The sequence below is a fragment of the Lycium barbarum genome, chromosome 3, assembly GCF_019175385.1.
Source record: "Lycium barbarum isolate Lr01 chromosome 3, ASM1917538v2, whole genome shotgun sequence".
NCBI lineage: Eukaryota > Viridiplantae > Streptophyta > Magnoliopsida > Solanales > Solanaceae > Lycium > Lycium barbarum.
Window position 1 is genome coordinate 143,961,683 of NC_083339.1, and position 26,621 is coordinate 143,988,303.

General features: G+C 34.2%; 2 protein-coding genes, 1 long non-coding RNA gene and 1 other non-coding gene across 5 annotated transcripts; 1 reads left to right on the plus strand and 3 right to left on the minus strand.

Moving 5' to 3' along the window:
* Nucleotides 1-743: 743 nt before the first annotated feature.
* LOC132633270 (uncharacterized) lies at nucleotides 744-10,030 on the minus strand. Of its 2 annotated transcripts, none has more exons than XR_009579621.1 (3): nucleotides 2,973-10,030; nucleotides 2,165-2,801; nucleotides 744-1,852 (listed from the first exon to the last, which is right to left on the minus strand). It is a non-coding gene; the product is annotated as an uncharacterized LOC132633270 (long non-coding RNA). The 2 variants fall into 2 exon arrangements; XR_009579620.1 differs by having other exon boundaries at nucleotides 2,165-3,586; nucleotides 6,524-10,029.
* Nucleotides 9,868-9,942, minus strand: TRNAN-GUU (transfer RNA asparagine (anticodon GUU)). Its single transcript has one exon. It is a non-coding gene; the product is annotated as a tRNA-Asn (tRNA).
* Nucleotides 10,031-11,668: 1,638 nt separating the features above from the next.
* LOC132634342 (transcription factor BEE 3-like) lies at nucleotides 11,669-13,512 on the plus strand. The gene is made up of 6 exons (XM_060350602.1): nucleotides 11,669-12,289; nucleotides 12,392-12,499; nucleotides 12,610-12,675; nucleotides 12,792-12,860; nucleotides 12,964-13,041; nucleotides 13,210-13,512. The coding sequence occupies exons 1-6, from the start codon at nucleotides 11,960-11,962 to the stop codon at nucleotides 13,342-13,344; spliced, it is 786 nt and encodes a 261-aa protein (XP_060206585.1). The 5' UTR covers nucleotides 11,669-11,959; the 3' UTR covers nucleotides 13,345-13,512.
* A 9,365-nt stretch (nucleotides 13,513-22,877) lies between these two features.
* Nucleotides 22,878-24,935, minus strand: LOC132633271 (uncharacterized). Its single transcript, XM_060349573.1, has 2 exons — nucleotides 24,641-24,935; nucleotides 22,878-23,382 (listed from the first exon to the last, which is right to left on the minus strand). Exons 1-2 carry the CDS (start codon nucleotides 24,852-24,854, stop codon nucleotides 23,195-23,197), a joined length of 402 nt encoding a protein of 133 aa, XP_060205556.1. The 5' UTR covers nucleotides 24,855-24,935; the 3' UTR covers nucleotides 22,878-23,194.
* Nucleotides 24,936-26,621: the final 1,686 nt, after the last annotated feature.

Sequence of the window (26,621 nt, forward strand, 5' to 3'; positions counted from 1 at the left end):
TTCATCACAAAGATCACCTTGAAGAAAGGTATTATACACATCTATTTGATGAATGTGCCAATGCTTTGATGCTACCAAGGATAAGACAGTTCTTACAGTTACTATACCATCTTAACTACTGGACTGAAAGTTTCTTTGTAATCTATGCCTTCTTTTTTATTATAACCTTTTGCCACAAGTCTTGCCTTGAACCTTTCAACTTCACCATTAGCTTTATACTTTATCTTATAAATCCACCTGCAGCCTATTGGAGTTTTTCCTGCTGGTAAATCAGTCACTTCCCATGTATGATTACTTTCAAGAGCTTGTATTTCAGCCTGCATAGCCTCTACTTATCTAGGATCTTTAGTTGCTTCAGCATAACTAGTAGGCTCAGTAAGACTTGAGAAAGCAGCAATATATGCTTGATGTACAGGAGATAAGCTATCATAACTGACATAGTTGCACAAAGGATAGTGCACATCTTCATTGATATTCAAGGATACAAAATCCTTCATCCAAACTGGAGGTTGTTTTCCTCTTAATGATATTCTTTCAGGAACCCTGGATTGAATCTGACCAGCTTCAGCATTTAGAGGCCTAATTTCTTGATTTAGAGCCTGCACTGGTCCTGTATTTTGTTCCTGAGTCAGTACTTGATGTGGTTGTGTGTCACATTGCTGTTGTGGATTTGGCATTTGATCATGATCAACTGCATGTGAATTAACTTCCATGCTTGTGAACTTTGCCTTTAGCTGTTTGAATATCAGATACTGAAACTTCAGTATCATACAACAAACTTGAGTCTGATAAATTGTCTACAAATATTGGCATCTCAATAGTTGATGTTACTGCAAATGGAAATATTGCTTCCTTAAAGATAACATCCCTACTTACAAAAACACTTTTGTTAGACAAATCATATAAAATATATCCCTTGTGCACTTCAGAGTAGCCCATATGCACAACAGTTTTTGCTCTAGACATCATTTTGTCTGTTTCTGTTAAACTCTTTGCAAAATACAAACACCCTAACACTCTGAGGTGTGTAAACATTGGTTGTTTGTTGTATAATTTTTCATAAGGTGACTTGTCATCTATCAACCTACTAGGAATTATGTTGATTAAGTAGACTGCAGCCAACACACAATGTCCCCAAAATCTGATAGGAATCTTAGCTTGGAATCTTAATGCGCTTGTGACTTCTACAATATGCCTATGTTTTCTTTTTGCTACTCCATTCTGTTGAGGAGTATAAGGACAAGTTCTTTGATGTAGTATACCCAACCTTTTGAACAAACTATCCCAAACACCATTCACAAATTCAGCGCCATTATCAGTTCTTATAACTTTTACACATTTATCAAATTGAGTTTGCATAAACTGCAGAAACTGTTGAATAGATACACAAACATCTTTTTTTTGTTTCAAAAAAAGTTAACCAAGTCGTTCTGGAAAAATCATCAACAAGATTCAAGAAATATTTATTTCCATCAATTGTAGTTGTTTTGTAAGGACTCTAAAAGTCTACATGAATTAACTGAAAACTGCCAGTGCTTCTAATGCTACTAACGGGAAATGCTAACCTAGTCTGCTTAGCATAAGGGCAGACTATACAACTGTCAATCTTATTACTAACATGTGGTAAATCCATAGACAACACTCTTCCTAACACACCAGAAGACACATGTCCAAGTCTCTTATGCCATAACTCTACATTTGACTGATTAACACTTGTTTGCAACTTTGATTTGTCTTGAACAGTTAAACAAGTACTTCTAGCAATCTTTGTAGGCACCTTTATTTCCTTCAACAGTAGATATAGTCTTCCTTTTTCCTTACCAATCTCCCTCACCTTGCCATTGGAGAGATCCTGGAAAACACAGAAATCAGAAAAGAAGGAGACTGAGCATCTTAAATCTCTTGTAATCTTATTAACATACTTAAAGTTGTATCTGAACTGAGGCACATGAAATACATTTGTAATGATAATCCTAGGAGAAACACAGTTGACCCTATATGTGTGACAAGTGCAATGTCACCATTAGGTAGAAAAACTTTCTTTTGAACCACAGGTTACTAATTGTCTCCTTTGATAACATATCTAATTTAGACACCATATGGTTAGTAGCACTTGTGTCTATGATGCATACTTCACTATCTTCTGAAACAAGTAAAGATTTACCTGCTATGTTTGCTGAGTCTGCAGGTTCTACATTCTTTAAAGTAGAAGTCTGTTTGTTATTTAGCATCTACAGAATCTGCTCATACTAAATCTTTAGTGAATCCACAATTATGCAGTTGTCTTGCATATTCTGCATTCTTGGCTGAGCCCTCATTGTAAGCCTGGTGGCTGATCATATTGGTATTTAAACCATAGCTGAAATTTGCCTGTTGTTGAGGAACACCAATATTGCTAGTATCAAACTGCTCAGACTGCACATTATAGGCAGTACTAGTTCCATTTCCATATGGTTTCTTTTTGGACTTGACATCAGGAGGGGATACAACTAACTTGTAAAAACTCTCTTTAGTATGACTTTTGAACTTACAGAAGTCACATATCACATTTGGATTATAAGATTTCTTAAACTTGTGATTACCATAAGTTTGAGAATTCTGACCCCTATAATTCTGAGTTTTTGAGTACATCACCAATGAGTCAAGATTGTTAGATGGTATTCCACTCTGACTCTCCATACTACCACCACCACCACCACCACTTACATTAGTAGAAATAGCCTTTTGTCCTTCATAACCAACAATCATAGCGTAAGCCTGATTTATACTAGGTGATTCATAAGCAATATTTGACTCCTAGCCTGTTGATAAGAATCATTCAATCCCATCAAGAATTGGTACAATTTTTGTTAATAGACATGAGTCAAGAAATCCCTTAGATTTTTCACAATTACAAAAAGGTGGAACCAAAGCATCAAATTCACTCCACAAGTTCTTGAGCTTAGTATAATAGGATGAAACAGAAGCAGTACCTTGATGAAGAGTGGCAATTTCTCTGTGAAGATTGTAAGTTCTTAATCCATCAACCCTATCAAATCTTTCTTTAGATCTTCCCAGAAATCACAAGTAGTTGTACCAAACATAACTCCACTAATAAGACTCGTCAAAACTGAATTCATCAGCCATACAGCACTATGACATTAACTCTGTCCCACTGATGCTATAGATCTTCACCATAGATTTCTTTTTTTTACAAGAACCATCAACAAGTCCCATTTTGTTTCTACCCATTAGAGCAAGTTTCATCGAATTACTCCACATATTGTAATTTTCAATACCCACTAACTGAAGGTTATGATGCTAATCCCACTGATATCAGCAGGACTCAAATGTAGGGGATGATTATAGTCAATACCTCGACCTTGAATCGAACCAGCATTTGAAGTTCCAGTTCCTCCATTGTTTTGATTATTGTTGTAAAGATTCTGCTTCAGATCCTCTTGTGCACGTTCTTCAGTGATTCCCATTCTTTAGTTTTCAATAATCTTTCAAGAACACCAGCTTTGATTTGAACTTTACAGAAACACGTTTGCGAAAACTAAAAATGAATTGATTGGGATAACCCTTTTAATCGAACTCGAACCAACTGCTGATATGATACCATGTTAGTTAACGTGAAATGAGATGATGGAAAGAAGAAAAAGACATGAATAGAGAAAGGGTATGAATTGTATTCAATAATGTGTTGAATATACAATGGTATACAATGTTTATATACTGATATACAAAGACAGTTTCTTCCTAACTAACTAACTGCTATTTGGACTTCACATAGTTAGTTAAATAACTAACTTCTGGAACTAGTAAAAGACTATAATAACCTTCTATACTTTATCATTAAGAGTTCAAATTCAAATGCAAAGGTAGAGAACAAATAAAATTATCCCTTTGCAACACACATACACAGAGCTAATACTGAAAGCAACTTAAGAATCCTGTAGTGGCGTTTAAGGACTAAACTATTTTTACAAGTTGATTCTCTGGTCACCAGCACGCTTCGGAAGTGTCAAAGAAGACAATTCACCATAATTTCTCAATCAAAGCGAGTGATTAGGCATGATAAACGTTAGCCATGAAGAGATAAGACAAGTTATTGAAGATATTGCTTGGTACTGGTCAAACCCCCCACCCCAATATCACTTTGCAACACCACACAGAGCTAATCTCTAGCAGATTAACACTTTCTATCTCTGATCAAGTTTCAGTTGTGAAAGACAAGAAATGTGCAGAAGTCATGTAACTTTTTCTTGAATGTCGTAACAACATTTCTTTCTGGATGAGCCACATTTCATGCAGAACTCCATTTGAGATGCATTTCCATGCACAGAAAAGGAAACACGAATTCTCTAAATTCCAATTATCTGATTAACCTTTTATCTGAAAATGTAATAAAAAAGAGTGGAATGAGGACTTAAGGTCATGTGATCGGAATACTCTGTTAGGAATGCTAAGTTCCTAATAAAGAAAAAATGCTACGGCCCACCACAGTCCCCCTTTCATTGCATATAGCGACCATACCAATTGAATCTAACTCACCACCATCTTTAACTTCATTAGATCATATAAACACAAACAGAAAAGATATGAAAAAAAAGGAGTCTGATACACGATAACATGGATTTTTTTAAAAATCACAGAAGGAAAGAAATTAAACGTAATTTCGGGGAGACGGAAACCTTCATATAGGCAAAGAAGGGCCTAATGCCCTATAGGAATTAGCAGATTTAGAGCAAGATATCGACGTAGAAGAGACTCTGTTAATGCTCCATACTGTAATCTAGAAATCTTATGCCTACTACCATTGTTATGCAGGTATTCAGGATGCTGCCATTAAAATTTATCGTGATGTTTTGGAGACTAAGAATTCCTCACTTCAAAACTTACACAGAAAGGAACAGAAGAGATGATGCACCTCCTAGTGTGAGTAGAAAAAAAAAGTGCAGTATGAAACATTTACCTATATGTGCTTTCACCACATGATCAAAACAACTCAAGTAACAGGCGCTAACTATCCTAGTACTTTCAGAAAATAGATTTGCAAAATAAAGACAAGACAGACTATTCTCATTTTGCCACAAAAAAAAAGCTATCTAGTAACACCAAAGAAACCTTTTTAGTGAGAAATACAACAAAAATAAAAATAAAGAGGAGATGAAAGAAACACACAACATCCAGTAGTAAGCATCTGAACATAAGTATGTACTTAAATGGTTATGTTTCCAACATATAGGGATCAAAGATTTTACTGCCACGAGAGGTAACTGACTGATTAATCTTAGCAAGTTTCATGACCATAATATGTCTAAAGTGTTGAAAAATATCCAACCAATCAAATACTGAAATATACTGGAAATTACAAAGATCTTTTGTCTATAGTTCCTAATGAAGATCTCCTGGAATTTTATGCCTTCAATGCACTACCAACAGATCCAAATATTCACCAGCCCACTGGACAATAGAAGGAAATACCACTTTTTGTTAATAGTTGAAGCTATTGGGAAGGAAAGAAAGATTGTACGCTTATGAAATATAGGGGATGGAGTGCATATTTCCAATGATAATAAAAAGAATGATGTGATCCGAGGTGGCCATCAAGGACTTGGAAGCATCCTTCCAACTATCAAGAGCATAGAGTTCTTTTAAGGATTGTGGGAATAAGACTTCAAGGTCCATAATATGCTTAAATGGACATTTACAGGAGGAGCTCATGCCTCAAGGCATCAAAGAGCTCAAAGAAGCAAAAGGAAGGCTGACAGAAGAACGGCACGACCACGAGGAGCCAGAATTAGTAGAAGCTGTGATCGCAACCTATGCTCCGTGATTGCGAAGCTTGGGCTCCAAAAAATTCCAGACTTCATGAATTTGGCCTAAGCAGTTTTAGGGCCTCAGCTTAGGGACTTAGGGTTACTTTTGGTATCTGCAACCTTAATTAAACCCTACGTATACATAGTTCATAAGATCTTCATTTTAGTAGCTAGTTTTTGGATATGTAGATGATTACTCTTGGTGAGTTGTGGGGGAAACCCTTGTATGAACCTCTATTGGATTTTTCAAGATAAGAGTTCCATGTATGAGATCTCAGGTTCAAATTCCAGCAAAGACCAAACATACTAGGTTATTTTTCTCATCTGCTTAAGCCTTAGTAGGCAAAGTCACCCGATACATGTACTGGTAAGAGGTAGCAAGTACCCAGTGGAATAGTCAAGGTGTGCGGAAACTGATCGGGCCACCACTGTCACAAAAAAGTCGCATGTATGAGTTCAATGTCTCTCCCCCCTTGGATTGATTTCTTGTATTGATTAGCTAATTGGTAGGTCTCAATTTTGGTATACTTGTGGTTGACTAACTGCTTCTTTACTAGATTCCATCATTTCTATCTTCTTCCCTATTTCTTGTTTCTATTTGATTGTTTCATTTCTATTTCCGCGCTTACATCAAAGAATGACTCAATCAAAATCACGTGTAACATAGTGGAACAGAATATTAAAAATTTCATTTAAATATATATTGTTAGATGAATAACCTCATAAAGTAAAATAATCACGCAAAACCTGTCGTGCCAGACCCAATGCTCCACTTGTCTTGTAGATCAAGCGCAGGTTGTAAGCTGCTTCTCTATGCAAGCTGCATTAACCCAGGTTTCGTTTTTCTCTGAGATGTTGGCTTTCATAAGGAAGCTGGGGGATAGGATAATCCTTTTCGCGAACAGGAAGCCCCTTCTCATAATATGAAGTGGCTAGAGACACAAGGCCTACATGATGATATGCCCGAGCTATGTTGAATAATGCTTCTTGACTCTCTCCACAAAGTTTTAGATACTTCAACGGAAATGCCATACCTTGTACCACACGCTGATGCTTATTCTAAGTCTGAGATCAAAGGCTAGATTAATCAATGCAGTTCCAATACAAATATTAATAAATCAACTATCAGGAAGAAGTTTGTAAGCATGTAGGTATTCTTCTGCAGCAGCTTGATATTCGCTTCTAACACTAAAACTGATGCCCTAAAATGATATAATTGGCGATACACAATCCTTCTCCTTCTCCCAAATTCTACGGAAGAATCTGAAATGCTTATGGGGATAAATCTCCATTTTAGATAGTGCTCTAAAGTAGTAATTCCACACTGCAATTTTCAAAGGATGTCATTGAAGAATGTCCCGGACAAAATCGTCCCCACGTCTAGGACTTATCACATATGCCATATGAGCCCCAAGAAGTGTAAGCTCTTCGGTATTATTAGAAGATATTGCATCAGAAGCAAAGTTCAGCGTCCATTTGCAAACATCCAATGCATCTTCACATCTCTCTAGAGATGCCAATGATTTGGGTAAATCAATAACAAGCTGATGATGGAGATGAGGAGTTGGAAGTTTCTTTTCTTCTTTGGCCACACTCTTCATCTGACTCTTCACTTTGCCAGTCAATACCAGCAGCTAATGCTTTCAATTTCATTTCCTCCCTCAAATTTGTTCTCAGGTTAAGCTCCCTCTTTGCTCTATCAACTATTGCACGCTCAGCTGCAGTAACTGGTGGTTTAAGTCTCTGGAATCGGTCGTTGAACTGATTGTTTTCCAACACTCTGGCTCTTTCAGTCAGCTCACTCCTTGACGATGATTAATTGACTAACCAGGGGAAAGAATACATCTACAAACTCCGGAAGCAAATCTTTAGTCCGATAAATCTTACAAGCTTTAATCTTACTTTCTTATCATGTCACCAAAACTTAGACGTCTCGCTACAGGAATCTGCCCCAATATCTAAAACCGGTGGAGAGAGCAGTGATATGGCTTCTTTTTCCTTCCTTTCTTCAAGAAGAAGAGAGGCTATTTACTTTTTCGCACGTCACCATTGTCCTCAACTGAATGTACAGCTCTGTAGAAGAGTCGAATTGCCTCTTCCTCTTTCTCCATTGACAAGTAACATTGTGCGATTTTCCCATTCAAAATCCCATCATCAACTCCCTGGTTTCCTCCCAACACAAAATAATAATGTAAAGCATATTCATTGTGCGCAAGACTCTTCAATTTGTCTGCAATTTCAACAACTGAATCAACATTATCATTTGTAATTTCTGGTCTAAAAGCCTTTAGTAAGGTGTCAGCTTTACTCAGATTTCCAAGATAAATGTGGCAGATTCCTGCTTTCGCTGTTAGGTTCAATGGCCATTCTCTTCCCAGTAAACATCCTTCAATATGTTGAAGGGCTTTAGCATATTCTCCATTTTCAATGCATATATTTACCAGCATATCAAATAATTATTGGATCAGCCTCTGTTGTGTGATATTTAGGATAATCGTCTAGAATCAAAACAGAACGTTCAGTTTTACCAAGCTGCTTATACAACTTTGCTGCCGATATGCGTGCTTCAATGTTGTCCGGAAGAAGTTGAAATACTTCCTCATATTCCTTGGCAGCTTTCTCATATTTTTTCAGCTCAATGCAACCGGATGCAAAAAGGAGTCTTGAAATATCTTCAGGCTCTGAAGCTATTGCCTTAGGAAGGTGCCAATCCACAGCAAGAGCATTCCCTTGTTCTAAATACCACGACAGAAGCAACTTCCACAATGAGGTGTCTCTAGGAATAATTTCAGCAGCAAGTGCATAAAATTTTATGGCCTTTCTCTTTTCATCAATTGCATCATAAACAAGAGCAAGTGTATGAAATGCGTCAGGCATAGGTTGTAACCGAATAACTTCCTTTAACAGTTTCAATGGCACTGTATATTTACCAGTAGCATAGCAAAGAGTGGCCTCTCCTAATAACTTTCTGACTTCAACATTTACCGTGTTTTTGGATCCTTTTGGCCTTCCAATCATTTGTCCTCCTTGCTTTTCCTTTTAGTTCCGTATGCTTCCATGTTTCTTTTTGGTTTGTTTATGCTCGCAAGCAGCTAGTGCTTTTCTCTTTCTTTCAGCAAGTAATTCATAATCATTATCTGGTAAGAAATTAACAGTGCTATACTGGATGTCATGTCATAGTTATCTTCACAGTTATCTATAGCAGCTGCTCCTTCAGGAATATCTCTTTCTAAAGAACTTCCAGGACACAGTTTAAACAAATATTCTTGGTTATGTTCAGAATCGCCTAGTTGGTTTACTAGTTCTCACATTGGTCCAATTAGAGTTAAAACTAGAACTGCATATCATCAAACTACAACATGCAAATATATGCTGCACATGTTTCAGTCCAGAGAAATAGAGCAATGATTTTGAAGCTTATTAAGATGAAACAACCGCCAAAAAAAAAAAAAAGCGGATATAACATATCATCCTGCATGTCTTTCATCGTGTTCTACTTGATTCCAGTTAGAAACAGAATCTAAAAGTTCAGTCTTACAGGACAAGTTTTTCTTTTTACATTTATCAACAACCTAGGGATAGAATTTAACATTTTTGTCTGTCGCTCGGGTAGATATCGAAAAATACCAAATTAAAACTCAAAGAAACTCAGGTATGATTATAGAGCAGATCAAATTAAGACTCTGAGCACAACTGAAATAATGAAAATAATAGTACTTATATTTTTGCCCTCTATGCAGAAAATGTGAAACTGAACCATTGATCATCAATAGCCATGCGTTTCTCAGAAATAAACTATTTTACTGTTCCTCTATCAGTCCATTCTCATTTAATGTGATTTTACACGTATTTAACGACCAATTTTACCTTAATAATGCAAGAAGAGATTGTAAATGTTTCTAGGGTTTCTTCATACTGGCAATCTTCCGATAGAAGAAACTGATTCGAATCTAAAGCAAAATAGAGCAACTGGAAAAATTGAAAAGTGGTTTTCAAAAATTGATATCAAGAAAAAAGCTAACTGATTTCTAGCTAAAATTTTGTGGAAAGAAAAATATGGAAACGCTAGAAGGAGGGGTTTGAACCTCCGACCTTATGGTTAACAGCCATACGCTCTAACCAACTGAGCTATTCCAGCTTTGTTGATGCTCTAATCTATGCGTTGTTATTCAAAGACTTGTAGGGGTCGTTTGATTGGGGAACAAGTTATCCGGATCAGCTATCCCATATTGTTATCCCACCTTTCCACAATAATAAAAATAATATTATAATTTGGGGATTAGTTATACCGTAAAATTATCCCAACCGAACATGAAATAAACTCATCTGAAATTTAATCCGTAGATTAATTATACCTTATTCCTCATACCAAACGAGCCCTTACAACTAAGATTGAACTGACTGAATAAACCCATATAGTACCTAGCCTACATATATTTTTGTAAGAATATTTTTTAAAAACCATATTTAAACATACTCAAAGATCTATTTATTTTCTTCTTACTCTTTGAAGCCAGAAAAGTGACAAAATTGTTAGGGGAGATTATATTTGCTATTTATTAGCAGGCAAGGTAGCTCTGAAGGGAGAGTTGAGCGAAATCAGGCATAAGGAGCGAAATTCACTTCAAATACTTGTTTTGGTATAACTATTCAATATCCAAATTCACTAGCCGGATATTTAATTAGTGTGCATAAAATTCATAAAGATGAAGCGATCTTTACCAGAATTTTTTTCATTCCTAAAATTCGAACTAATTCGCCTCAAATTGTTACAATGAATCATGCACTTCTATCCCAATAAACATTGTTTCTGGTACTCTTTTATGATGTTCAGCCACGTTCATTGAGGTGTTATTTTAGCTTTGAGGTAGTGGAGATTAACAGTCACCAAACGATTAAGTTCAGAATGGTAATAATTTGATACTTAAAAGAGTCAAATGCATAATAGTGACTAATAACATGGTATGACTTAATACTGTCCACTAATCTTTCAATTAGTTCAGTTAATGACAAGATCATCTATATGAGGGTGAGTGTCCCCATCTCCAATCAACCACTTTGATACTGATTATTAATAATCAAATGAAGTGCATCCATATCATTCTCAATCTTTTATGTCTTATCCCTGTCCCTTTTCCAAAACTTTATTTTAACTCATGTACCACTTAATACTATACTGTCTATTAGACTATAACTTTAAAATACTATAGTGTCTATACCTTCTTGTCCCTCTCCCTTTTTTATTTAAAGGTAGAAATACATGTCTAAATTTATATTTTAATCTTTATACTCTGAATCTGTTACTAATTCTTTTCTTTAAGCAGAAAAAACACTTCTATTTTATATAGATATATATAGGAAAAGGGACCAGCTCACCAAACTACTGCTCTTTTACTTGACCATGACTTCTAATTATAAAAAATTATATTAAAAAAAAATTGTGCACTTTTTTCCTTCTCTTTTTTTCTTGTTCTAATAACTTGTTTGATCAAGCTTTGAGGATGTTAAAAGTGCATATTTAAGAAAGTTGAGTGTTTGGTCAAGTTTTTAAGAAAAAATAAAGTACTTTTGAATAGCATCAAAACCTGTTTTTTTAGACTAAAAAAAATATGTCCTGTACTAGTTTTTTCACATAAGTAGTTTTAGAACATTAATCAAGCACAAAGTATTGCTATAATATTGATAGAAGTGGTTTTCAAATTGATTAGTCAAATATAAACAATTACTCTTCAGTTTTTTTTTTTCAAAAGATACTCTTAATAAAAATATTTTTCAAAATAAACTAATTTTATAACCTTGCTAAACTAACCAGTACCACAAATTATCAATAATTTGTTGATTGGAAACCAATGCCTGAAGCTGGGTCCCAGTGTAATTGGATATATCTCCTGAATATTGGGTCCAGCAGGGGGAAACAAAACTATAGAAGCTTAAATTCAACGTGGCCTCTAAAATGCTTCACTTTTTTCATTCTTTAATTAATGAAAAAGCAAAAAAGAAAAAAGAAAAAAGAAAAAAAAAAGAAAAAAAAAAAAAGAAAAAAAGTTCACACTCCATGCTATTATTGCTATCTATAAATATAGCAGTCATCAAATTGCTCTGTATCATAAAAAAAGAACACAACTAGACCATTTTATAATACACAAGTTGCACAAATGGCTGATCATCAATTCAATCCAGACATACAAAATTTTACTAACTCACCATTTTCTTTATTAAACTTCGATTGGAATATCAATTTCATGAACCAGTTTCCAGAAATGACAATTCCTTGTTCCTCAGATATGTCAAGTTTCAATATACAAAGCTCATTGGAATTTTCCCATGAAAATATTTTCACTCAAGTAGCTGAATTTCCAGGAAGTTTACAAGAAATTTTTCAAGGAATTAATGAAAGCAAAAAGAGGAAAACTAGTGATACCCCAGAAAGTAGTTCAGCTTATTCATCCCCTGCAGTTTCTGCCACTGGAAATAAAAGGAAAAGTGTAAGTTAATTTTAAATTAATGTTAGTGATCACTGATCAGTTAATTAACTTAACATTCTCTAATTATTATAGCTGGTACTGATATTGGTTTTTAATTTCCAGAATAAAGGAACAGGAAAGAGAGTGAAAAGTGATGAGAAACCAAGAGATGTGGTCCATGTTAGAGCCAAAAGAGGCCAAGCAACTGATAGTCACAGCTTAGCAGAAAGGGTAATTAAGAATATATTCTATATTTTCCATAATTATCTGGTGAAATTATCTGTAAACTATTTCACAAAATGTGAACTTGTGACTAATGCAATTTTTTATGTCTGGTTCAGGTTAGAAGAGGAAAAATCAATGAAAGACTGAGGTGCTTGCAAGATATTGTTCCAGGGTGCTATAAGGTCTACAACCTGAATGATATTTACATCGACAATATATATTACTTAAATTCAAAAATATAATGAAAAAAACAGAATTTTAAATTGACTTACAATTTTCCATTTTAATCGAATTCCAGACAATGGGCATGGCGGGAATGTTGGATGAAATTATTAATTACGTGCAGTCCTTGCAAAATCAAGTGGAGGTGAGTTCAGATAATAAATTACTAAAAGTAGATACTTTGTTTTCTTAGTTGAATATAAAAAATGGAACAAATAAATTGACTTCTTCGAATTTGTTGCATCCAGTTCCTCTCCATGAAGCTTACTGCAGCAAGTTCATACTACGATTTCAACTCAGAATCGAACATTCTCGTGTCACTACAGGTAATTTTTCTTGTTTTCTTCTAAATCGTGTCAATAAAATAAATTAAAATTTAGTACATACTCGTGACTTCTTACGAAGTCACTATTAAAATGATTTTTTGAGTCGCCACAAAAATTCTTACTTTTTGTGACTACTAAAGGAGCAATTGGCATATTTTTATGTTGCAGAGAGCAAAGGCATATGAAGCACAAAAAATGCAAAAGATGCAGAAGGAAATTGGATGTGAAGGGTTGTCTTCAAATCAAGCTGGCCCTTATGACCATAATTTTGGAAGTTATCCCATGTTGCCATACAACACCTGAAGATTCTCCCCAGTTTTTCCTTTTTTCTGATTAAAGTTTTAATCAAGCTTTTTCCCACTTGGTGCTATACATTTGTAATCTTTGTACACATTGAACATTGAGAAATTTATATATTAATATACTTATATCAAACTCACTCGGCTTTTATGTGGGTACTTAACCAAAATTATTATAGTAATAAACTGTTTGGTTTCATTTTAATTCTTCGATGATTTTAGTTTTCGGTTGAATATGATGAGAGTGAAGAATCTATGTTGAATTTTATTAATTTTAACCGGTCATTATCTTATTTTCAATTACTTATGGGGCATATTTATCACGTAAATTTGATAAACAATTGTGACTTTAGAAACTTCAAGTTTTTGATAATCCAAGAATGAATTAAGATCGTCCCTCTATGCTCGAATAGACGTGACATGAAATCTATTAGGACAAAAGCTATATGTAGAGCAATAAAAGTTCACAGACCTCTCAATTGACACCAACAAATATAATCTTTTTGTGCTTCAAGACTCCATAGTCCACAGTAAGAATGTACAACAAATGTGCTAAACTATTAGCAAGAGTAGAAATTGTAACAGATAATTGCAACCTTCCAAATAAGAACTAGTCAATCCATGAGTATACCGACAAAGGTTGTACATGTATATCAACCCTCTGTAACGAAACATGCACAAGAAGAAAGCAATAAATTGGACCGGCCTTTAAAAATGAAAAGGTTCCTCTATAACCAGTCAGTTAGATTTAGAACATGTTTTTACTTGTTACATAGGTAAAAGATACTATTTTAACCGAGTAAAAAATAACTTATAAAGTCCAAAATCTCATCTTTCACCTACTTTTGGAATCTCTTGCTTGAAAGTTGAATTATGTTATTCAATTATTATTTCCACTTAAGATCTCAATCGTGTTCTATTGGTTCTTCCACTTCTTAGTTCACTCACAGGATCACATCAAAATACCAATCGTTTTTTTTTCTTGTTAGCTATTACCTTATCCAAAACCACGTGATTAAGCATGTAATGGCTTTGATTAATTGGACATAATGAGATGATGTGTTTGTATTGTTTATTCGGTTCAACTAAATGATAAATTATAACAGCCAAAGTTTCTTTTTGACTTGGTGAGCTTCCGATGTGATGCTACCAAGCAAAACCGTTGTCCCATTATCTCTTGCTCCCTTACTAGTTGCAATCACTTCAGAGTATTACCGTCATTTTCATATCCAGTTACCATCAATTAGATAATTAGTCAAATGACTTAGAAAAGTAATAATAGATAGATTGAGTCAATAAATAACTATGACACTAGTTAAAGAGTTTGCTTAAGAAAGATGGTTAAAAACTGGAGTCAATTTCTCAAATTGTCCCAATTACAGAGCGAAGTCGTTTTTTTTAACACTATAAAATGATCCAACTTAACCCAACCTCTCCAAAAAATCAACTTTTCACTACTTGAAAGATGACATGGCCACATTACCTGCTAAACTTCCAATTTCCTTAAATGGTCATTAAGCTTATGAATTTTGCAAATTCTTCCTTTTTTTCTTAAATAAATTTTGTATCAAGTCAATAATATTAATTCATAAATATACTCTTTCACCAAATCATCTTTCGGCACCAGAAAGTTATATTTTCAGTTGAAATGATTTTTTGGGAGGGTTGGGTTAAGTTTAATATTTGTACTGATTAAAAAAAAGCGACTTTACTCGATATATACTAACTTAAGTAGAATGATCACCAGAGAAATTAACTTATCAAAACTGAGACCTTTAATTTAAAGCGATGTGATCATAAATAGTACTTTCCGATATTTGCAAATATTGAAGTTCAATATTTCAAGTAAAATAATAATAATTTTCACTCACATATCTTTAATATTTGTTTCCACGTATAGTTCGTGTTCAAGCACAACTTTTATTTCCAAACACTCTACATTCTAACTTTTTTCAATTTCGACCATATATTATCCAAACGCCTGCATAACATAGCCGGCTTCATGTTACATAATGAAGCCTCATTGACCAAAAATACCCTCAAAACTGGATTAAACTTCGCAAAAATGGGAATATACACTAGAAAAAAGAAATCTTATCGCTCACCTATTTTGTCTTATCAATCTAATTTGCCCTGTCGTATGTTGACAAGTTCTCTTTGGTAATCAATTTGTAGGTTACAATCTAATATTAGTTTAGTTGACTTGATCCTATTAATCTATTCTTCAGTTGTTATGTCAACTTTTAAACCCACTATTTGAATAGCTTTTTCAAACATATTCATGAACCTTCGAGGTTCTAAAAGAAATGCTCACTTTTCTTTTTTCAAAAAAAAATAATACAATCAAATCATGAAATTTCATCAGCAGAATATACATGAAGGAGTTACACCATATACAATTTATGTATTAACAACGTGGAACATTACGTAAGATTTTCTATTAATAACATAATTAAAATCACACCCAAGCCACCAACTAGCAAGCTTTTTAAAACGGAAGTTACTAATATCATTAATTAATTGAGTGGATGCATCAATTAAGTTGTTGAAATGTATGTGCGGGCCATTGTCAACCCAAGTTTAGTAAGTTACTAGGCAACAAGTTGTAGAAAAATCCTTTTGGTAGGCATAATTAAGTAACAGTATGTTTCCATTTAGATGGAAAAGGAACATCAAAAATGACCCCACAAATACCCAATAGGGCATTATAAGACCAAGTCTCGATAGAGTCGATTGTCCATTCAGGGAACAAAACAATTTTTTTTTGTTTTTTTTGTGACGAGAAATAAACAGTTGATAAATCCACGTCGGCAACCTCTTTCTAATGCAATGCTTCTTCATTTCAATTTATGCAGCTGTGTTCGAAGCATGAGAGTCGAACATTTAATTTTCTGTATGAATTCGATATAGAAAAAGTCACTTACAAACGGTTTACGCCAATTATTTCGGATAATGCTTGCATTCTTTGATTTGTCGCGTTTGCTGGCACAAAATTAACCGATGTTTATTCCTCATATACTAATTGTTTTTTCTGGGGAAAAGAAATTCACGACCCATAAGCCTTCTACCTCCACGAAACATTAATTGCCCCTTCAAGCTTTCACCTATTGCGGAATAATTCCCCTCTCTGCTGTCTCATGTAAGAGTTGGGACAGGTAAAACTTATTCGCGCCGGGTGTTTTCACCTAATATAGTTAAATTAACCACAGATGAAATACTAAAGTCTATTAGGATCCCTACTTTTAATCAATAGATTTTTTTAAAAGGAACTAAAATCTTAATACCTTAATGTTAGGATCAATATTATCTCTCTTTTATTTCTTGTTGTTCTTCTCAGGCTTAGTTTTGAAATATTGTGTCATTCTTTCTTCATTTTTTAACTTTCCCATTGGAAATAAGGAGGCGAAATTCAAAATTACCATGTGGTTGAGAGTTGTGATTAAAAGCGATAGGCATAAAATAATTGACATATATCAGATTGATTAACTTCATATTTCTGTATATATATACATGTGCTAGAAAAATTATAAAACTAAGGACTATATCTTGTTCATTTTGAAAAGAAAATCTTGCATGAGGAAAAGGTCAAGTGCAAATTTGTGAAGGTTATTCGTATGATTTTGTTGATGTTAAAAATGTTTAAACTGCTGGAATTTTTGGGTATTTCATAAGGGCCAGTGATAGAGGGGAAAAAAATTGCCTGTGATGGCCCTCGAGTTTGAAATGTGGTTAGTGACGTTACCATTAAGAGTATAAGTGAGAATATCAAGATATTAAGGATTTTTTATATTACTTATTAATTAAGACCATGTGCAAAAAAAAAATGCTAATTAACTATGGTTAACTGCCAATAATTGTAGTTAAATAAGTGACACGTGTCATTTGTTTATTGGTCGGGTGTAAACATCCGGTGCGGGTAAGTTTTTACCAAGTTGGGACTGTGTCTCAGTTTCATGTGGCGATTTTCCTCTTGGACCAGCTACTGATCATCGCCTTGGTAAGTGATTGCCTTACCTTCCTCAACAAATGTTATTCAAGTTTTTTGAAAAATTTATGTATTCGCGAACTATTTAAAAGAAAATATTACTATGCTATAAGCTAGTCAGGATAGTTAACGATTCACAAAATGTTAAGAATTTCTTTTAACAAAAAGAAAAATATCGACTCTCCAAAGAGTCACAGTACATAGCACATATAATTAAAGTGATAGAACATAATTAGGTAGCAACGACAAAAAACTCACTGAATTTAAATGTTCATTTGTTTTATTAGGACTTCACACGCAATTTAAATTGTGACTTTTTAGCCACTAAACTGCATCAGAGAGTACTCTAAAATAGTAGATTGGGTATACATAATCTGATGGATGTTGCCAATTCATTGGCCAAATGATTAAGTTTGAGAAGCAAATGATAAAATTCCAAAGCCTTATTCCTATTAAAATCTTGAGCTCCCCTTCTTCATGAATAAGCAAATAAAAAACAAACAGAAAGAAATTAAATATTGATGTTATTTGTGTGTTGAGATGGGAAAGTTTTTCAGGCAGATGCGTTGCATGAGACAGCTTGAATGGGGCAAGTGGGGTTATAGGCCAAAAGAGAAAGGGGCAATATCCAAGATTTCTCTAAATGCTGTGCAAGAGATTAATGAACCTTCAAAACTACTTTTGTTTTTTCTCAATTCCCACTCGGAAAAAAATCAACATCTTTTCAATTTGACTCCCTTTTGACCAAATTTTTTTGCCTGGTTTGTTGGAGTATGCATGCATAAGGAAGGAGGAACACCACTGTTTGGGACCTACTCATACTTAACAAATTGGATTACATGGAATTGGAGATCACACAAGATTCAAGAAGAGTTCTTTCATTTGGCATAATACTTACAAAGTTAAGTTATATACATTATTAGTATAAATGAGTTATTCTTGTTTCTTCTTTTTCAAAAACCTGATGTGAGGGGCCCCACTCATGCACAATTGAATTGAGTTTTCTTCATCGATTGTCGATTTCTTACTAGCTAGGTAGCCGATGTCTTTATACAATTTAAAAAGAGTTTTGATTGATCAAATTAAAAGAGGAATTTACTTCAACCGATATGCCCTTAGGCACGACAGCATACATAACAAAGAAATAGTCAGAAGGGGTGGACAATTAACTAACTGCAAATGGAAAATTTATTATTTTATCAGGCCATTCAAAAGATATTTATAGGTAAACCTCCTTCAAACATGGGCTATCTAATCTTGAACAATAAGACAGATTACCTGCTACAACAAGTAAATGTGACATATGGTGTAAGGATTTTTTACACTAATAATGCATATAACTTAAACTCATACATTAATAGTAGTACCCCATTCCAGTCCAGTGACGGAGTCAAAAGTTTCGCTAATGCCTTAAGGGTGTTAAAAAAATGTTCATAATTTAATATATATGGATAAAAAGTACAACTATATATAAAAATGGTAGCTCGGTGCACAAAGCATCCCACATTAGCAGAGTTCGAGAAAGGGCTGCACTCAATGGGTGTGATATACTACTAATACTTTTTGTTTGAACTTTTGCTGTTGTAGCTCCTCACTAAGCACATGACCCAGTCACTAGTAGGTAAGCTGGAAATAGCTGGGACAGATAGAAAGAAAGGGAATTAATATGGCAATTGGGGCAAATTCAGGGATCCTAAGAACAGTATTTAATTTCATCACAAAAAAGCCTTTAAAGTTGGGAAGAATGTCGACTGTTGCCATCACTGCATTAAGGCGATGTAAGGTTTCAACTTCAAAGAGCTTACAGATGCATCTCCTTTTTTGGCTTATTATAGTGACTCATAAAGAAATATATCGGTGCAAAAAGAAAATAAACCAATTGCAAGGACGAAATGCAGCTTAGTACAAGTACCGACGAAATTAGCTGCAAGAGTGAGATTTCTAATGACAAGGCAGTGTTTTCTCCAACAAAGAAATAATGAAACGAGTAATATATAAGCGACGTATATAGAAGCTCATAAATACTTACTTGTATTCGGTGTTCAATTACAGGTTTACAACAAGTTAGTGAATACAAATTTTGTTAAATTAGATTGTTTATCCGGTATAAAGATTGATTGTGAGTAAATATTTATCGAAACTTTATTAGTATATGTATTAACACTGTTCTGCAATAACAGTTTGACTTGTAAGACCAAGATAATGAACAAAAATTAGGCTAAGAGGCTTTTGACAGTTTGACTTCTAAGTTTTTCTGGGGGAAAAGAAACAAGTGACATTTGAGTGTAGGCTTTAAATAAAGTAGTACTAGTTTAGCATTTTTCATTTCAGTTTGGAAATTTTAGACACCCGTACAACGCCTAAACATAAGCTCCAAACTACAGAGGTAGGGGTTTCATGAACCGGGTTGTTTGGGGTTTTCAAATATCAAACCAAATCAAACATGTCAAGTTTTTAAATCTTTAAATCAAACAGAACCAATAAAAGTTGGGTTTTTCAACCTCGGATTTTTTGGGATTTTTTCGGTAAAGTCTTCATATTCATATGGAAACATATAACTTGTGCTTCAAATAATTAAGACTTAAGATAACACAAAAAATGCGAGATGAGTGATGATTTTATTCTAAAATATTCAGTAAAAAAAGATAACAAAATCGCATAAAACGAATATTGCTAATGAATAAGCCATAATGAAAATGATCATAATCTAAAAGTACTAAGTCATGCTAAAATAAGTACGTCTAATAAGTATTAATTACATGACACAAAAATAAAATTAAGTTATGTGTTTTCACAATTTAAATCAACACAAAACAAAAGAATACATATCCAACATTATTGTTATTTCTAGTGTTAGAATTGAATTCTTTTGTTAGCATAGGAATTGATTTGGTTTTGGTTTGGACTTTATTTGAGTTACTAACATTTATGAGCTATAAAACTTATTCGACCAATAAAATTCTAAGTGCAAGCTTTTAATAATATGTTAAAAGATAAAAACTACGATTTGTTTTTAAGAAATAATTATAAATAAAAATTTCTATGTACAAAATATTTTTAAAATTGTATACATGTAACGTCGGGTTGGTTTGGTTCGATTTGAATTTTTTTAGTTAAAACCAAACCAAACCACCAAACCAAACCAATTATGGTTAAGTTTTTTCTGTCAATACCAATTCAAGTCAAATCAAATCACTAATCAGATCTTTTTTTCGATTTGACTCGGATTATTAGTTTAGTGCGATTTTCTTTGTACAGCCCTACTACGAGGAATACTATACCTTCGTCCCCCAGGTCGCTCTGAGGTGCTTTTTACTACGACCCTTCCTAAAACTCCACCGAGAAACACATTTTAAAACATTGATTTACACAATTTTTTTTTTTTGAGAAAGGGTCAAAACTGCCCCTGGACTATCGAAAAGTATACCCTTCGTCCACCTATTTTGCTGAAAATACCCGTCTGGTTACCTTTTTGGCTCACTTATGACCTAAAAACTAACGGCCCTAAAATAAAAAAGGGTTGTTAATTTTAAGGGCATAAGTGAGTTAAAAAAGTAACCAGAGGGGTTTTTGCAACAAACCGGTGGACGAAGCGTATATTTAGACCTTTTTTCAATAGTCTAGGAGCATTTTTTATTCTTTTCGGTTCATTTTTTACATGACTAAAGTACACGCAAGGGGGAGATCTTAATTTTGAATAAGCCGACCCAAAGACGGAAAGCACCCATGGTACTATAAAAACTAAGCCTAAGAGAATCCGAAGAAAAGGTCAACCATGGTGAAAATCATCTTCTATGTGGACTTAACATTAATTAAAGTTTGTAAAGCGAGCTAAGCAAATATATTTGAGGATATGACATGAGACTTTACCCATGGATTTCATGTCGGGCTCAAACCATATCAATACAATCATGTCGGGCTCAAACCTTTTCATGTATTGATATAAGCTGGGCAGAAGTGTAACCTTTGTTGTGAACCTATGAACCCATAATAAAATATACTTGAATCTGGGCAAAAAATAGGTACACTGAATTCCTTTGAAAATCATCACCTAATGTGATATTCTCTACCAAAGAGGCCTACAACTACATAATATCCAAGCAAAAATATGAAAAAGGGATCTAGAAACTTAACTTCAATTGAATATGGAAAATTACTAGACCATTAAAATCAACTATTTATGGCTTATTTGAAGTAGCAGACTCCCACTGGAGCCCACTTAGAGTAAAGGAAAATTCTGCTTGCCAGTTGTTGCAATTGTGCTCAAGATATATATATATATCTGTCACATTGTCGAGTATACCCAGGCGTATACCTACTGAGGAACTCATAAGTGGGATCAAGGATGCCTTTTTAACCTATAATCGAGAAATTCCTGAGGGTTAGCATTTGGTTTGAAGATCGGTGGATGATGAATCCACACCTCTATTCTTCTCCACTTAAGTACCAAGCTCTTGTTTGCAACAGGATACGAACATGCGAGCCTAACCCACACACGTAATGGATGTTACTGTTAGATTAAAGCACTGGGGGCAAGTTGGATCTAGGATACCTGTACGACCTCAAGCAAATTGCTCAACCAATGTCTGTTGTGGTCCGTTTTCTTACCTTATACACTTTTGGCCTATATGGACCAATAGATAGCAACACCTTCAGGCTTCAACCATAAAAAGGACTATATGGAGATAAACCACCCTGTGACTAAAGCCACTAAGTTCACCTTGACAGTCCAACAATAGTCGATTCCAAATAATTAAATGGAAGCTCCCGCCAAAAGAAAGAACCTACAAGCTCAACACAAATAGTGCCTTTAAAGCTAAAACTAGACAAAGTGGCATAGGCAGTGTCATAAGAAACTAAAGAGGGAAAGGGTTAAAGGTTCTCAAAATCTACAAACGATGATATTTCATGCCTAGGAGCTGAAATTCGACTAAAACAAAGGACTGGAAATCGCAAGACAACTTAATCTAACTTCTCTTGAAATTAACATCGACTCAAGAAAACTTATCTATACTTGCACTAAGTACAACAAAAAGCTGGACTACTTGGATAAGCCAGAAAACTTATCACACATCTTTGGGGAAGGGAATCATCACAAACTGCTTAGGGCATATACTGGCTTTATAGGGGAAAATATTGTATCATTATTCTTCCCCTAGTTTTGCTTAGGAATTTTTGTAAAAGATATAAAAGGAACTAGTCACAATTGAATAGTTCCTTCATGAATAGTACCAGTTTCAACAAAAAAAAAAAAAAAAGTTCCTTCGTGTAACATGAAACAAATATACAAGATATATATGTAAAAAAGATGAAACGCAAGATACTGGAGAAACTGTAACGTATGGACTGGAACTGTGAAAGATGGCCGTAAGGGGTTATGGGGCCGATCAAGCAAGTTGGAAACTAAATACTTAATATAGAAAAGTGTGGAGTAATCAACTTTTAATAAAGCTAAAACAGATTATACGGTGAGGGCATTGTTGATTCAAGATCGAGATGATAATATATATATTGGCAGTATAAAAGTTATCAGAATTAGAAATATTGAACAATGGGAGCAACCAAGGAGTTACAATTAACATTATGGAAACATAGCCTGAAAGAAAGATCTTTGCTAACCACCAACCGAACAAAAAAAGGCAAAAACAATTCTAAGTCAACATGCCTGTACTTCAACACTGCATCATTCGCCTAAAACATCCTGAATGAAGTAAATATGGACAACCAAAAGAAGAAGATAAGATGTTGATACATGATTTAAACTTCTTAGTCATGTACTGTAGATATGTCTAATTAATCGCATATGTGATTCACATTATATACATGTGTTTGAGCAACAACTCTAGTCCAATCTTTGAGTTCAAAGGGTTTATCTTACTGGTGTTGGCCACCAATTTTGGGTAATTGGTAACACATGATGTGGCCCAGCATCTAAATGAAGTGACCTATCATCTGGTGGTAGTAATCTTTGCAATCTCTTAAGCTTGAATTGAGAAGGGAGGGTAGAGCTTTCCACTTTATCTGTTCGAAAATTGTACACGACAACCTGATCATTACCTACAAGAAAACATATAAGATCTTCATTATATGGGTGAAAAGCAAGCAGTGGCGGACCCATGTACAATTTTTGGGTGCTCCAGCACCCATTAAATTCAGTCACGGAGTGTATAGCTATATAGAAAATATAAAGGAAACAAATATAAATAGTTAATAGAGCACCCCCGAACTCAAAATTCCTGGGTCCAGTACCCCCGAACTCAAAATTCCTGAGTCCAGCACCCCCGAACTCAAAATCCTGGGTCCGCCACTGAAAGCAAGTACCGAAACCAATTTCGTGCTATCACGAGGAAGTATGCCATCCCTACAAACTCTTAACGCTGTGTTTGTAGGAATTCTCTTGTGCACCAATGTCCATTTCCCCATTCTATAATCATCCTCAAGTTCCCATATACTTATACAAGGATATCCACTTGGTTGGAGAATTAGTTTAGCAAACCTTAGACAACCTCGACACACCCCCAAGTTACAAGCCAAACAACGAATATCACGAGCCTCAAGTGGGAAATCAATAACACACAAAAACCGAGCAGGATCATTAGCGAACAGATCAAACGAGAGAACACAATCAACAACATCGCTTCACTTATACGTAAATGTATATAGTATCCTTCCACAAGCAACAATCGAAGTCTTACGAGTTAAAATATTCAAATTCCGCGGAGACATAACAACCACAAGCAGAGTAACAGTGATCGATAATGCTGCTCTGATTCTATTATAGATGCCAAAGTGGGCGACAAAGCAATCTGCTATACGGAGTAGAAGTGTGTCAATTCCCAGAATTTCAGATTGTGTTGGGTCTGTGGTGCCAATGTCTATTCTTGAGGCTGCCTGCAATGAAGTTGGATTTGGTCCAATTTCCTTGCTCAGACGAAAACGTCTGAACACTAAACTTGTAATCACCCAAAGGAATAAATCGTAACACCAGATACAAACAATTAGGCTCAATCAAGAAACCAGCACCTTCACTTTCTGGAAAATGTGACTCTTCTTGAGGAGTAGGAGGAAGCACAATCCATTGCTTAGTAACAATATTACAAATATACTAATCAATACCAGAAGATCCTCCAGAACATAAAATTAAGTCACCCCATGATTCTTTTAAGCGAATTCCATAACGATAAGGTCGATCAATATAAAGAAACCTTAAATCTACACTTCTTGATAAATCCTTTTCAGTTTGAAACTCTAACAAATATTGTACAAAAAAAAATTCCATCAGATGAAACAAAAGTAAAAGGGAGCAGTGTTTTACCGTTATTTTGATGGTGAATTACAGAAGTATTAACGAAGTAATCAGATGAGATTAGGGATAACCAGTGTTTGCAAACCAATTTGCATCGAATTGCTTCTTTGCTGCTTGGTAATCTAATAAATATTTGGATTAGCAGTTCATCTGTGAGATTATTGAAGAAAGATTGTTCCTTTTTCTTGTTCCGAACATGGCGATTAGTCTTTGAATGTCCCATTAGCCCCAATACTAAACAATCACTCTGCTAATTGGTAATTGCTATCACAAGTAAATCAACTCCTATTAAACAGTGATGAATACTTACCGAGAAATGATAAAAATGGTCCTTAATGTATAAATTTCTATCTATTATATTTATATTATTTTTTCTATTTTATATATAAGTGGGATGGAGGTACGAACACTGCATACAAAATTGTACAATTTGCTGTCTTAACTCTTAAGCATCCTTTCCAATTCATAATTGTCTTTTTGGTACACGTGTCTCCTTGTGGATGCCTATTTGCTTCACTTCATTTTTCCATTGTTCCTTCTTTGCTTTGTTATTAGGTTTTCTTTTCTTCTATTATATTTTATCCGTTTCAATTTATGTGAACCCATTTAATTGAGCACGGAATTTAAGAAAGAAAAGAAAACTTTTAAACTTGTGGTCCTAAATGAGTCATATATATTTTATGTGACTATAAATCATTGCATAAAGGTAAAGTGCTTTCAAATATAGAATGAGGTTATTCTTTTTGGCACGGACTAATAAAGAAATAGATCCATATAAATTGAAACAGAGGGAGTATATAACTGTCCAAGAGGGACGAACACAGCAATGAATGCTTATACCAAAAGCTATATAAATTGTACACTTTAATCAACTATTTTTTTTATCTTACGTGGATATATGTTATATTACTGAATATTTATTTCTTCTCATGTATACACGTATGCACTTCAATTTTAATTCTCCGACGTATTTATTTTTTTCGTGCACTTTTACTTGTTCACCTTTGACTTTTCAAGTTCTTTAGGAATATATAAGTGAAATACTCCCTCCGTCCCATATTACTTGGCCACATTTCTAAAATATTTTTTATTCCACGCGGACATATGTCATAATACTGAATATTTATTTTCTTTTCATGCATACACGTATGCATTTCAATTTTAATTTTCTGACACATTTATTTCCTCCGTGAATGGACGAACAGTCAAACACTGCATACAAAATTGTATAATTTGTTGTCTTAAGCATACTTTCCAATTCATCATTGCCTTTTTGGTACACGTGTTCCCTTGGATGACCTATTTGCTTCGCTTCATTTTTCCATATTCCATTGCTCCTTCTTTGCATTGTTATTAGGTTTTCTTTTCTTTTATTATTATATATAACTATCCAAGAGGGACGAACACAGTAATGACTGTTTATACCAAAAGCTATATAAATTGTATACTTTAATCAACTATTTTTTATCTCACGTGGACATATGTTATATTACTGAATATTTATTTCTTTTCATGTATACACGTATGCACTTCAATTTTAATTCTCCGATATATTTATTTCCTTCGTGCACTTTTACTTGTTCACCTTTAACTTTTCAAGTTCCTTAAGAATATATAAATGAAGTACTCCCTCCGTCCTATATTACTTGGCCACATTACTAAAATATTTTTTTATTTCACGTGGACATATGTCATGGTATTGAATATTTATTCTCTTCTCATGTGTACACGTATGCACTTCAATTTTAATTCTCCGACACATATTTATTTTCTCCGTGCACTTTTACTTGTTCACTTTTGAGTTTTGACTTTTCACGTTCTTTAGGAATTAATAAATAAAGTACTCCCTCCATCCCATATTACTTGGCTACATTACTAAAAATATATGTCCAAATTACTTATTCATTTACAAAACCAAGATAAAATTAATTAGATCTTTCCCATCTTACCCTCTCTGTCCCATATTACTTGGCCACATTACTAAAAATAT

What these genes read in the sequence shown, in the direction of transcription:
- LOC132634342 (XM_060350602.1), top strand. Translation starts at nt 11,960, where the DNA reads ATGGCTGATCATCAATTCAATCCAGACATACAAAATTTTACTAACTCA. An exon ending in GTCACAGCTTAGCAGAAAGG is followed by an intron (nt 12,500 to 12,609) that starts GTAATTAAGAAT and finishes TGTCTGGTTCAG; the next exon opens with GTTAGAAGAGGAAAAATCAA. An exon ending in TTGTTCCAGGGTGCTATAAG is followed by an intron (nt 12,676 to 12,791) that starts GTCTACAACCTG and finishes ATCGAATTCCAG; the next exon opens with ACAATGGGCATGGCGGGAAT.
- LOC132633271 (XM_060349573.1), bottom strand. Translation starts at nt 24,854, where the DNA reads ATGGGACATTCAAAGACTAATCGCCATGTTCGGAACAAGAAAAAGGAA. An exon ending in AATTCACCATCAAAATAACG is followed by an intron (nt 23,383 to 24,640) that starts GTAAAACACTGC and finishes GTTTTCTTGTAG; the next exon opens with GTAATGATCAGGTTGTCGTG.